At 41.8% G+C, this 14,616-nt stretch overlaps 2 protein-coding genes across 4 annotated transcripts in view; one reads left to right on the forward strand and one right to left on the reverse strand.

Moving 5' to 3' along the window:
• The window catches only part of LOC133636042 (histone-lysine N-methyltransferase ASH1L-like), an 83,517-nt gene extending 78,452 nt beyond the window's left edge, over positions 1-5,065 (reverse strand). For both annotated transcript variants that reach the window (XR_009822167.1, XM_062029645.1), the window contains exon 1: positions 4,800-5,065. The gene's annotated coding sequence lies outside the window, so the exon portion shown is untranslated. The remainder of the gene's footprint in view (positions 1-4,799) is intronic.
• The window catches only part of dap3 (death associated protein 3), a 38,990-nt gene that overhangs the window by 4,671 nt on the left and 19,703 nt on the right, over positions 1-14,616 (forward strand). Inside the window, exon 2 of one of the 2 annotated variants that reach the window (XM_062029647.1) lies at positions 8,020-8,126. In XM_062029647.1, coding sequence (XP_061885631.1) covers positions 8,020-8,126 — 107 coding nt within the window. Of the gene's footprint in view, positions 1-4,807; positions 4,974-8,019; positions 8,127-14,616 lie in introns of those variants that run through there. The other variant, XM_062029649.1, reaches the window with a different exon arrangement.

Consider the following 14,616-nt stretch of genomic DNA (forward strand, 5'->3'; position numbering starts at 1 on the left):
GGCTGCCTTCATAGGGCCGCTTGTAACAGTGAATATATATGAATATAAACATATAATAGCTTCATTACACAATTTGCATTGGCAACTTCTTTTTATTACTGTGTGTTTTACTGACAGATGGATGTGTAACTTGCTCTTAAACCCTAAGTCAAGCAGATATGTATTTATTTATATTAGATAACCAAAAAATCTTGTTGCATGATCAGATAATAGTAAAGTGTAGAACATAAACAAATGCATCAGTACATGTGTTTGTCATAATCAAGGCCACATCAAATAATGTTGCGGGCCACATAAATGATGTGGCGGGTGACTTTAAATGATGTGGCGGCCAAAGATAAAATACTGTGGTGGACTATATAAAATGATGGGGCGGGCCACATAAAATATTGTGGTGGACCACATAAAATGATGTTGCAGGCCACATAAATGACATTGCAGGCCACACAAAATGATGTGGTGGGCCGCATAATATAATGATGTGGCGGCCAAAGATAAAATACTGTGGTGGACTATATAAAATGATGGGGCGGGCCACATAAAATATTGTGGTGGACCACATAAAATGATGTTGCAGGCCACATAAATGACATTGCAGGCCACACAAAATGATGTGGTGGGCCGCATAATATAATGTGCCGGGACACTTTCAATGACGTGGCGGACCACTTTCAAAATGTGGGGGGCCACATTAAATAATATGGTGGACCACATAAAATGATGTGACAGGCAAGATAAAATACTGTGGCGGACAACTTCAAATGATGTGGCGGAACACTCAAATAATGTGGCAGGCCACGTCAAAAATTTGTGGTGGACTACATAAAATCATGAGCCAGGCCATGTAAACTGATGTGGCGGGCCACACAAAATATTGTGGTAAACCACATACAATAATGTGGTGGGCCATATAAAATGACGTTGCAGGCCACATAAATGACGTGTCAGGCCACACAAAATGATGTGGTGGGTCACATAAAATAATGTGCCGGGCAAAATGAAGGATGTGGCGGACCACTTTCAAAATGTGGAGGGCCACATAAAATGATGGAGCGGGCCAATTTATTGATGTCGCTGGCCACATAAAATATTGTGGTGGAACACATAAAATGAAGTTGCAGACCACACAAAATTATGTGGTGTGCCATGTAAAATAATTTTAGTGGGCCACACAAAATGATGTTGCAGGCCACACAAAATTATTGTGGTGGGCCACGTAAATTAATGTGCCGGGCCAAATAAATTATGTGGCGGACCACTTTCAAAATGTGTGGGGCCCACATTAAATAATATGGTGGACCACATAAAATGATGTGGCGGGCTAATTTATTGATGTCGCTGGCCACTTAAAATATTGTGGTAGACCACATAAAATGACGTTGCAGGCCACACAAAATTATGTGGTGGGTTACATTAACTAATGTGCCACTTTAAATGATGTGGCAGGCCACACAAAATTATGTGGTGGGCCACCTTAAATAATGTGCCACTTTAAATGATGTGGCGGACCAATTCAAAATGTGGGGGGCCACTTTAAATAATATGGTGGACCAAATAAAATGATGTGGTGGGCCACATAAAATAATGTGCCGGGCTACTTTAAATGATGTGGTGGACCACTTTCAAAATGTGGGAGGGCCACTTTAAATAAAATGGTGGACCACATTAAATAATATGGTGGGCAACATAAAATGACGTTGCAGGCCAGTCAAAATGAAGTGGTGGGTCACTTTAAATGATGTGGTGGACCACTTTCAAAATGTGGGGGGCCCACGTTAAATATTATGGTGGACCACATAAAATGACATGGGGGACCACATAAAATGACGTGGCGGGCCACACTCTATTGATGTTGGTGGCCACATAAAATAATGTGGTGTGCCACACACATAAAATGACGTTGCAGGCCACATAAATGACGTTGCAGGCCACCCAAAACTTTCTAAATGTGGGGGGGCCACGTTAAGTAATATGGTGGACCACATAAAATGATGCGGCGGGTCACTTTATTGATGTCGCTGGCCACATAAAATGAGGTGGCAGGCCACATAAAATTAATTAAGCATACATTTTCATATCTGACAAGGAGTTTGACACCCCTGTTTTTAAGGTAAGATAAACATGTAAAACATTTAATGTGGGGGGCCCACATTAAATAATATGGTGGACCACATAAAATGATGTGGCGGGCCACTTTATTGATGTCGCTGGCCACATAAAATATTGTGGTGGACCACATAAAATGACGTTGCAGGCTACATAAATGACGTCGCAGGCCACATAAAATAATGTGCCGATTCACTTTAAATGACGTGGTGGACCACTTTCAAAATGTGGGAGGGCCACATTAAATAATATGGTGGACCACATAAAATGATGTGGCAGGCTAATTTATTGATGTCGCTGGCCATTTAAAATATTGTGGTGGACCACATAAAATGACGTTGCAGGCCACATAAATGACCTTGCTGGACACACAAAATGATGTGGTGGGCCGCATTAATTAATGTGCCACTTTAAATAACGTGGCAGGCCACACAAAATTATGTGGTGGGCCACGTTAAATAATGTGCCACTTTAAATGACGTGGCGGACCAATTTCAAAATGTGGGGGGCCACTTTAAATAATATGGTGGACCATGTTAAATAAAATGGTGGACCAAATAAAATGATGTGGCGGGCCACATAAAATAATGTGCCGGGCCACTTTATTGATGTCGCTGGCCACATAAAATATTGTGGTGGACCACATAAAATGACGTTGCAGGCTACATAAATGACGTCGCAGGCCACACAAAATTATGTGGTGGGCCACATAAAATAATGTGCCGGTTCACTTTAAATGATGTGGTGGACCACTTTCAAAATGTGGGGGGCCACGTTAAATAATATGGTGGGCCACATAAAATGACGTTGCAGGCCACATAAATGATGTTGCAAGCCACACAAAATGATGTGGTGGGCCAAATAAAATAATGTGCCGGGCCACCTTAAATGATGTGGCGGACCAATTTCAAAATGTGAGGGGGCCCACATTAAATAATATTGTGGACCACATAAAATGATGTGGCGGGCCACTTTATTGATGTCGCTGGCCACATAAATTTTGTGGTGGACCACATAAAATGACGTTGCAGGCCACATAAAATAATGTGCCGCTTCACTTTATATGACGTGGTGGACCACTTTCAAAATGTGGGAGGGCCACATTAAATAATATCGTGGGCCACACAAAATGATGTTGCAGGCCACACAAAATTATGTGGTGGGCCACATAAATTAATGTGCCGGGCCAAATAAATTATGTGGCGGACCACTTTCAAAATGTGTGGGGCCCACATTAAATAATATGGTGGACCACATAAAATGATGTGGCGGGCTGATTTATTGATGTCGCTGGCCACTTAAAATATTGTGGTAGACCACATAAAATGACGTTGCAGGCCACACAAAATTATGTGGTGGGTTACATTAACTAATGTGCCACTTTAAATGATGTGGCAGGCCACATTAAATAATGTGCCACTTTAAATGATGTGGCGGACCAATTTCAAAATGTGGGGGTCCACTTTAAATAATATGGTGGACCAAATAAAATGATGTGGTGGGCCACATAAAATAATGTGCCGGGCCACTTTAAATGATGTGGTGGACCACTTTCAAAATGTGGGAGGGCCACTTTAAATAAAATGGTGGACCACATTAAATAATATGGTGGGCAACATAAAATGACGTTGCAGGCCAGTCAAAATGAAGTGGTGGGTCACTTTAAATGATGTGGTGGACCACTTTCAAAATGTGGGGGGCCCACGTTAAATATTATGGTGGACCACATAAAATGACATGGGGGACCACATAAAATGACGTGGCGGGCCACACTCTATTGATGTTGGTGGCCACATAAAATAATGTGGTGTGCCACACACATAAAATGACGTTGCAGGCCACATAAATGACGTTGCAGGCCACCCAAAACTTTCTAAATGTGGGGGGGGGCCACGTTAAGTAATATGGTGGACCACATAAAATGATGCGGCGGGTCACTTTATTGATGTCGCTGGCCACATAAAATGAGGTGGCAGGCCACATAAAATTAATTAAGCATACATTTTCATATCTGACAAGGAGTTTGACACCCCTGTTTTTAAGGTAAGGTAAACATGATCAGCTACTGTGTACTTTTGAACTCTCTCTCACACACACACACACACACACACACACACACACACACACACACACACACACACACACACACACACACACGCACACGCACACACACGCACACACACTCGTCGAGCCCCTTGTAAAGTGTGTAGGGCGGACATTGTGTACCCAGATGGCAGCTGCGTAGGCTTACTGATATTTCCACTGGAGGTACTTACGGTGAGGGCAGCGGGGGTGTTGCCGCACTCACACACACACACACACACACACACACACGCACACACACGCACACGCATGACGACTTTGCGCACCTGGCAAAAAAATCACAATCCCTCGCACGTCACACAACCAAACACACGTGTGCAGATGTAGTGTCACGGACACACACACGCACACACACACACGGAAGAGACAGCTCTTGGCGCGCGCGCCACCTTGTTGTTTTTTTCCCCCTCCTTCGGCTCGTGCTGCTGGCGGGAAAGACAGCAGCGTGGAGGAGGACTCACTCGGCAACAAGGGATAAAATTAGCGCAAAGTGCATGATCGCGATACTGCGTGGCGCTAACAGGCCTGCGCACTAACCCATGCGCACATCGCCGTGACAATCTGCAATAAAGCTACGCAGCTCTACTTACCGCCTTAGAAAGCAAGTCCGGGAGCAAACTGCGTGAGGAGACGCTGGAGGCGAAGGTGTTGCTGTCCCGATCTTTTCCCCCGCTTCTCCTCCTCCGTCCACCGGCTCCGCGGCCGCCCGGGTGTCCGCTCACGCGAAGATCATCGGCGCCGACCGACGACGTGGCGCGGATAAGGCGAGTTAAAGGTTACGAGCTCCGTCCGAGGAGCAACAACATTGGCGCGGGTGTTTTCATAATCGTACAGTGGGGCAGCTCCGGCGCGATGCTGCGTGTCCGCCGCTAGGTGGCGCCGCTGGCTCCCCCCCCCCCTTCGCGCGTCTCACTTCCCGGCATGAAAAGTTGCGTCGTTTCCCGCCAGTAGCGAGGAGACTCGCGCGTTCGCGGCTTGTCCGAGGCGCAGTGAACGCCTCAGCAGCATACATTCATGTGGCGGGTGTGTGAGGAGTTAACCCGTGAACGCAACAGCACAAGAGACTCTAAGGAGGGAGGGAGGGGGGGGGGCGTGATTTAGAGGAGACGCTGGATTAATAAAATGGCGACGTTTTTGGCTCAAGTCCTGCGGGGAAAAAGTTGTTTCAAGGTGGGGGTAGGCGGAGCGATCCATGTGTCGGTTGTATCGATACCAAGGGTAGTATCAGTGTCGGGCCGATACTAGCGTGTTTAAATCATATTTTTGAGTTTCACAAATATCCGTTTCCCTTTTTTTGTTTTATTCTCATTGCTACATTGTTATTTATATCAGTGTTTTTCAACCTTTTTTGAGCCAAGGCACATTTTTTGAGGCACACCACCAGCAGAAATCATTAAAAAACGAAACTCAAGTTGACAGTAAAAAGTCGTTGTCGCAATTGTTGGATATGACTTTAAAGCATAACCAAGCATGCATGACTATAGCTCTTGTCTCAAAGTAAGTGTACTGTCACCACCTGTCACATCACACCATGACTTATTTTGAGTGTATTGCTGTTTTCCTGTGTGTAGTGTAGTTCTTCTCTTGCGCTTCTATTTTGGTGGCTTTTTCTCTTTTGTTTGTATTTTCCTGTAGCAGTTTCATGTCTTCCTTTGAGCGCTATTACCCACATCTACTTTGTTTTAGCAATCAATAATTTTTCAGTTGTTTTTAATCCTTCTTTTTGGGGACATTGTTGATTGTCATGTCATGTTCGGATGTACATTGTGGACCCCGTCTTGGCTCCACAGTAAGTCTTTGCTGTCGTCCAGCATTCTGTTTTTGTTCACTTTGTAGCCAGTTCGGTTTTAGTTTCGTTCTGCATAGCCTTCCCTAAACTTCAATGCCTTTTTTTAGGGGCACTCGCCTTTTGTTTATTTTTGGTTTAAGCATTTGACACCTTTTTACCTGCACTCTGCCTCCCGCTGTTTCCGACATCTATCAATCAATCATCTACAAAGCATTTAGCTAGCTGCTGCCACCTACTGATATGGAAGAGTATTACACAGTTACTCTACTGAGCTCTAGACAGCACCGACACTCAACTCAACAACAACACATTATTTGCAGACTATAATTTCTGGTTTGCAAAAAATATTTTTAACCCAAACGGGTGAAATTAGATAATCTCCCACGGCACACCAGACTGTATCTCACGGCACACTAGTGTGCCGCGGCACAGTGGTTGAAAAACACTGGTTTATATATTTTGGACATTTTATTTTGTTGACATTAAAACTCAGGGTATAATTTATTGGACCAAGGTTTTTTTTTCATTTTTGTTTTTGTACTTTATAACAGCGTAATACACTAACACCCAAAACACGGGGTACACTTGCACAATTTACAGTGCAATACTAATACAAGGATAATAATGCACAGTTAGAATGTATTTACTCAACAATCTTTATTATTGTGTGAATGCTCCAAAGCATTCACACATGTTTTTTTCTTCTTCTTCTTCTTCTACCGATTTCGGCGCGCTCTACCTTCCACATTTTTCACCCGATTCAAACTGTTCAGCCTATTCTGGAATCGCAGGCTTTCCCTATAGACAAATTCCCAGATTTCCCAGAATTCCAGGTTTTCCAGGACATTTTTCCCATTCAAAATGAATTGGACATTTTTCAAACTTCCACAATTTCCAAATTTTTCCACCGGTTCATACCATTCCACCTTCAACACATTCCACCATTCTGGAAATTCAAACTATTATTTTTTTTTCAAGTTAAAAAAAAATTCCAAGATTTTCCAGAATTCCTGGTTTTCCAAAGCCCTATTCCCACCCTTTTTTCTGGCGACTACTCCTTGCACATTTTTCAACACATTTCAACCGTTACACCGTCAAAACATTCCTCTTAATCAGGACAAAAAAACAAAGATGTTTTTTGAACTGCAAAAATTCCCGGTTTTCACGAAATTCTAGAAATTCCGTAATACCATTTCTCAATTCAACATGTTACTGCTTCAACATTTCTCGGCCGATTTGAAAAATTCCAACACCAACCATTTCAACTAATTCAGCCCAAGTTTGTTTTTGTTTTTTACCATTTTCAAAAAAATTCCCACTTTTCCCGAAATTCCCACATTTTTGGGAAATTCCCATTGAAATCAATGGGACATTCTTCAAAGTTCCACAACTCCCACATTTTTCATCTGATTCAAACTGTTCCAACTTCAAAATATTCTGCCTGTTTGGGAATTGTGTGATCTACTTCAACAATTCTAAAAAAAATTCCAGGATTTCAGTTCAACTTCAGCATTGGAGCATTCACATGCAATTCCTTCAGGAATTGCCTCATCTAGTTGTAATTGTAGTAGTTACATCAGAAATACATAATAATTACACCATGTAATTTATTTCCATAATAAATAATGATCAGTTCTCAAACAGCGAGGCGATGTGACCTCGGGGAACATGCTTTATCAGTATCATGCTTCAAAACTCACTTCGACAAGCTGTGCAGTACAAAACCTGCTCATTGTAGCCTTTAATCCTGATTTTGATATTTTGAAAAAAAAAAAGTAAAATCAGTGCACATTTTTAAATTCATCTTTGTTTTGTAGGTTAAAGTATTTTATATAATTATAATAATAATAATAATAATACATTTTATTTGGTATAGCACCTTTCAGTGTACTCAAAGATGCTTTACTGGTAAAAAAATTTATAAATATATAAAACAGTTCAAAGTTGTGCTCCTGATTTAATATTGCTGATGCATTTGAATGTTTTAATATTTATTGAGTTTAATCCATTTTATTTTGCAGTATCAAATGGTTTCAAGAAATGGTTCCGGCATCCTTGCCGCTGCCGTTGTGCCCATTGGCAAGACACTTCACCCACTTCGCTCCCAGTGAGTTCCACCCACACTAGTGTAAGTGTAGCTTGGAGATAATGGGTTTCTCAATGTAAAGCGTCACTAGAGAAAAAGCGCTATATAAATATAATTCTCTTCACTTGTTTAAATAAGGATTTCATTTTTTTGAATTTTAGGCAGATTGATGCACTTTAAATATTTTCTGTTGCAGACTTAAAAACATTGTTAATAAAGTTATTTGTTGTCAGTTGATCTATATTTCTATTTTTTTTTTATGTTAATAAGGATACAATCTATTGCAGAGGTGTACTTTTATATATAGTTGTAGCAGAGAGTGGGCGGGGTCAAAACATTTTCATCTTCCTGTGGGGGGAGAGGTAACAGAAAATAACTGAGAAACACTGTGTTAGATGAATAATCTGTTCCAGGGTCAAACTGTCGCCCAAATAAAACCTTTATTAAATGTGCAGACAATGGGATTTTTAAAAAAATATCACATTGTATTTTAGTATGTGAAAAGTGTTAACTTGAGTGAGAATGGTGTGATGACAGCTGCACCTCACACGCTAATTTTTGGACTTGATTCGGGTGTAAAAAGATGCTGACCGCTTTAAAACAACAACAAATGCTTTAATACCTTAATCCAGTGCTTTTTAAATATTTTCTGTTACCCCCCACTCTCCTCCATGACTTTAAACAGTGTCATTTTTCAGAAAAAATTGTATAAGTACACTTCTGCCTCACTTCTGTATGCTTCTTAACAATAAAAAAAAAACCATATAGATCAACTTGCAACAAAGAATAACTTTATTAATATTGTTTTCTAGTTTGTAACAGAAAAGATTTATAGTCCATCAATAAATTTGCCTGGAATCCCCCCCAGATTTGGTATGCTTATTTAAACTATAAAAAATGTTTGACCGACTTGAACCATTTGATACTTAAAAATTAAAATGAGATAAACTCAATAAGCAATAATAAATTGATCGGCAGCCTTGACTCAGGAGCACCATCCATCCATCTTCTTCCGCTTATCCAAGGTGGGGTTGCGGGGCCAGCAGCCTAAGCAGGGAAGCCCAGACTTCCCTCTCCCCAGCCACTTCGTCCAGCTCCTCCCGGGGGATCCTGAGGTGTAATTCCCAGGCCAGCTGGGAGAAATATAGACTTCCCAACGTGTCCTGGGTCTTCCCTGTGTCCTCCTACCGGTTGGACGTTCCCTAAACACCTCCCTAGGGTGGCGTTCGGGTGGCATCCTGACCAGATGCCCGAACCACCTCATCTGGAGGAGCAGTGGCTTTACTATGAGCTCCTCCCGGATGACAGACCTTCTCACCCTATCTCTAAGGGAGAGCCCCGCCACCCGGCGGAGGAAACTCATTTTGGCTGCTTGTACCCGTGATCTTGTCCTTTCGGTCATAACCCAAAGCTCATGACCATAGGTGAGGATTGGAACGTAGATTGACCAGTACATTGAGATCTTTGCCTTCCGGCTCAGCTCCTTATTCACCAAAACGGATCGACACAGCGTCCGCATTACTGAAGGCGCCGCACCGATCCGCCTGTCGATCTTACTATCAACTCTTCCCTCACTCGTGAACAAGACTCCGAATGTACTTGAACTCCTCCACTTGGGGCAAGATCTCTTCCCCAGTCCAGAGATGGCACTCCACCCCTTTCCGAGCGAGAATCATGGACTCGGACTTGGAGGTGCTGGTTCTAATCCCAGTCGCTTCACACTCTGCTGTGAACCGATCCAGTGAGAGCTGAAGATTCTGGATCCTAATCCTGCAGCCACCAAACCGGATCCCCTCAGCGCCCTGACTGCGCCTAGAAATTCTGTCCATAAACGTTATGAACAGAATTGGTGACAAAGAGTCCAACCCTCACTGGAAACGGGTCTGACTTACTGCTGGCAATGCGGACCAAGCTCTGACGCTGATCATACAGGGAGCGGACCGCCACAATCAGACAGTTTGATACCCTAAACTCTCTGAGCACTCCCCACAGGACTTCCAGAGGGACACGGTCGAATGCCTTCTCCAAGTCCACAAAGCACATGTAGACTGGTTGGGAAAACTCCCATGCACCCCCAAGGAGTATAGAACAGTTCCACGACCAGAACGAAAACCACACTGCTCCTCCTGAATCCGAGGTTTGACTATCCGGCGTAGCCTCCTCTCCAGTACACCTGAATAGACCTTACCGGCAAGGCTGAGGAGTGTGATCCCACAATAGTTGGAACACAGCCTCCGGTTCCCCTTCTTAAAGAGAGGAAACACCACCCCGGTCTGCCAATCCAGAGGTACCGCCCTCGATGTCCACGCAATGTTGCAGAGTCTTGTCAACCAAGACAGCCCCACAACATCCAGAGCCTTAAGGAACTCTGGGCGGATCTCATAGTTCTATACTGTATAAATGATTTGGATTTGGATATTTAGTCATGCAATGAGCGCAGAAGACGCCGATCCGGGTTTGTGTTTTCTAGGGCAGTTATCCCCCCCTGTCTAGTTGGTAATGGAGCCTCGCATGGAGGATTAACTATCTCTTTAGGAAGCCCCCGAGCAACATTTTTATTACGCTTTCCTCACCCATCGCATCCCAGCTTTTGTGCTACTTAACTCTTTCCGTCACGTGCTTGCATATCTGGCACAGAGCAGACAAATTACCCGAGTATCACTTAATTCAACTGAGTTAATGCACTGGGCGGTCAAAGGCTCTCGTAAAATGCACATGTTGTGCAGATGGAAGTACATTATCATTAAAGGAAGGATGCAAACAATCTTCCTAACATTTTTCCTTGATGAAGCAATTACGGTACAGGAGCATATGTAGACAATATTTTACTGCAGGAAACATCAAAAAGGAAAATTAAAGAGGAAGGGGAGGCTATAAACAAAAAGGAAGACTCGTAAAAGCCGAATAATTTAGGAAGAAAGCCAAGAGTATATGAGGAGTTCCTTGAAACAGTGCAATTTACTTGTTGCAACTCTCTCAAAAAACTACACTATTTTATCTTTTTTCAACTTTAAATTAATAATACCCATGGAGTAACAGGACTGAAAGTAACAGGCGTGAGTTTTAGCATATGATTAGCAGCTACATCAATTATAGCCACATGGCCTTTACGTTTACAGCAGGGGTGTCAAACTCATTTTAGATGGGGGGCCACATGGAGGAAAATCTACTCCCAAGTGGGCCGGACTGGTAAAATCACGGCACGATAACTTAAAAATAAAGACAACTTCAGATTTTTTTCTTTGTTTAAAAATATAACGCGCACACAACCAGCTCAGTGGCCTTGTGGTTAGAGTGTCCGCCCTGAGATCGGTAGGTCGTGAGTTCAAACCCTGGCCGAGTCATACCAAAGACTATAAAAAATGGGACCCGTTACTTCCCTGCTTGACACTCGGCATCAAGGGTTGGAATTGGGGGTTAAATCACCAAAATGATTCCCGGGCGCAGCCACCGCTGCCGCTCACTGCTCCCCTCACCTCCCAGGGGGTGAACATGGGGATGGGTCAAATGCAGAGGATAATTTCACCGCAGCTAGTGTGTGTGACTATCATTGGAACTTTAACTTCGGAAATTGTACAAATCATAATGTTGTTGGGTTTTTTTTACACTTAAATATTGCGGTTAATAGTATTCTATCTATATTTGTCGTTATTTATATTTTCTGAATAAATTATGTGATAATGTTCATCAGTCAACTCCATCCATCCATCAATCCAATTTCTACCGCTTCAATCAATCAATCAATGTTTATTTATAAAGCCCTAAATCACAAGTGTCTCAAAGGGCTGCACAAGCCACAACGACATCCTCGGTTCAGATCCCACATAAAGGCAAGGAAAAACTCACAACCCAGTGGGATGTCAATAGAATGACAATGAGAAACCTTGGAGAGGACCGCAGATGTGCCCCCCACCCCCACCCCTCTAGGGGAGACCGGATGCAATGGATTTCGAGTGGGTCTAGCATAATATTGTGAAAGTCCAGTCCATAATGGATCTAACATAATAGTGAGAGTCCAGTCCATAGTTTTTTAACCGCTTGTCCCTTTCGGGGTCGCGGTTAATTTTCAATCCATCAAGATAAAAAAAATGATATTAAAATGTAATTACAGGATGTTATTTATGTAGTTTGATCATTTTCCTCGACTGGTGCACTAACATCATGTGGTTTATTTTGTACATATGTAGCATCATCTACAAAATACAAAGGATTGCTATGGTGACATCCAGTGGACACATTTAGAACAGCAGTTTCTTTCATTCAAAAATTTCAGGTACATTTTTATACTTAGCAAACTCGTCCCGCGGGCCGGATAAAACCTGTTTGGGGCCTGATCAGGCCCTCTGGCTTTACGTTTGACACCACTGGTTTATAGTGTGTTGACACTAAGTCAGTTCTTCTCAAATATTGGGTCGGACGCCCCTGGCGAGTAAAAAACATTTATAGTTTAAATAAGGATTACATATTTTTATTTCAGGCAAATTGATGCACTTTAAGTATTTTCTGTTACAGACTAAAGCAATGGTAAAGTTATTTGTTGCAAGTTGATCTATATTTCTTTCTTTTTTGTTATCTTTAATGTTAATAAGGATACAATGTTATGCAGAGGTGTACTTATACCAAATTTATAGACAAATTATATTAGTCGTGGCGGGGTGAGGGCACAAAATGATTTCTTCTTGTTAGGGCGAATGCAGCTGAGATAGGCTCCAGCACCCCCCGCGATCCCAAAAGGGACAAGCGGTAGAAAATTGGATGGATGGATGGAGGGTGAGAGGACCAAGTCAAAACCCGGGGATATGACTACAGTTTGGATTTTGACGAAAATGTATTTGTTAATTTAAAAAAACTAATGAATAGGATTAGGAAGTGAACAAACTATTTACTAACTATTTATGGTATTTAGTAATAAAAGAAAGGTAGAAGTTAGTTCATCCATAAACAATGTGAAAATTGAGGAAATCAGATTTCTAGGGGTCATCCTAGATGAAAAGTTGACATGGGAAGCTCATATATTGCATGTGAAAAATAAGGTATCTAAAAACGTATTTATTTTGAACAAGGTTAAATACAGTTTCCCGTATAATACAATGAGAATGTTATATTGCTCAATTTTTCTACCTTATTTCAATTATTGTGCAGAAATATGGGGAAATACATATCCCAGCAACATAATGCCTTTATTTCTTTTACAGAAAAAAGCAATTTGTATTATTTTTAAAGTAGGATACAGAGACCACACAAATCCACTCTTCATTAGGCCAGGATTATTCAAACTAAAAGACATTGTAGAATTGCATACTCTATTAGTGATGTTCAAAGCTAAAAATAAAGTTATTCCGAAGGACTTACAAAAGTTATTCGTGTTCACGTCTGAAGATGAGAATCACATGTATGACTTTGGTTGAGGTGAGGGGGTAGCAGGGGGTGTATATTGTAACGTCCCGGAAGAGTTAGTGCTGCAAGGGGCTCTGGGTATTTGTTCTGTTGTGTTTATGTTGTGTTACAGTGCAGATGTTCTCCCGAAATGTGTTTGTCATTCTTGTTTGGTGTGGGTTCACATTGTGGTGCATATTTGTAACAGTGTTAAAGTTGTTTATACGGCAACCTTTAGTGTGACCTGTATGGCTGTTGACCAAGTATGCCTTGCATCCACTTGTGTGTGTGAAAAGACGTAGATATTATGTGACTGGGCCGGCACGCAAAGGCAGTGCCTTTAAGGTTTATTGACGCTCTGTACTTCTCCCTACGTCCGTGTACACAGCGGCGTTTTAAAAAGTCATACATTTTACTTTTTAAAACCGATACAGATAATTTCCGATATTACATTTTAAAGCATTTATCGGCCGATAATATCGGTGGTCCGATAGTATCGGACATCTCTACTTGTATATATGCATTTTCATGAAAGGAATAAAAAGAAATTATGATGGTGGACTATCTGTCATTGCTGAGACATGGAAGAGAGGAATGTTTAAGATGAACACACTTACTGTAATTGAAAACATCCATCCATCCATTTCCTACCACTTGTCCCTTTCGGGGTCGCGGGGGGTGCTGAAGCCTATCCCAGCTGCACTCGGGCGGAAGGCGGTGTACACCCTGGACAAAGTCTCCACCTCATCACAGGGCCAACACAGATAGACAACATTCACACTCACATTCACACACTAGGGACCATTTAGTGTTGTAAAATATTCTTATCATATTTATTACTACACAGGTGATGTTTGCAGTGCAAAGAATATTGCAGGAACATCCACTGTTTGAAGCAAATATTAAAAAGAATAACTTACAGCTGATGTCACTAAAGTGACAATGTGACTTTAAGGTTTTATTACTTACGTAAAAAATACTACACAGTCTAGCTCCATCCGATTCGAATTTGAATCACGATTCTCACGTTGTGCGATTCAGAATCCATTCTCTTTTTTTTTTAAATTATTTTTTATTTTATTTATTTTTAAAAAAGAAAACATTTTTTAATTTTTTTTTTTTTAAATTAACCAATCCAACAAAACAATACACAGCA

Source organism: Entelurus aequoreus, linkage group LG20, assembly GCF_033978785.1.
Source record: "Entelurus aequoreus isolate RoL-2023_Sb linkage group LG20, RoL_Eaeq_v1.1, whole genome shotgun sequence".
Lineage (NCBI taxonomy): Eukaryota > Metazoa > Chordata > Actinopteri > Syngnathiformes > Syngnathidae > Entelurus > Entelurus aequoreus.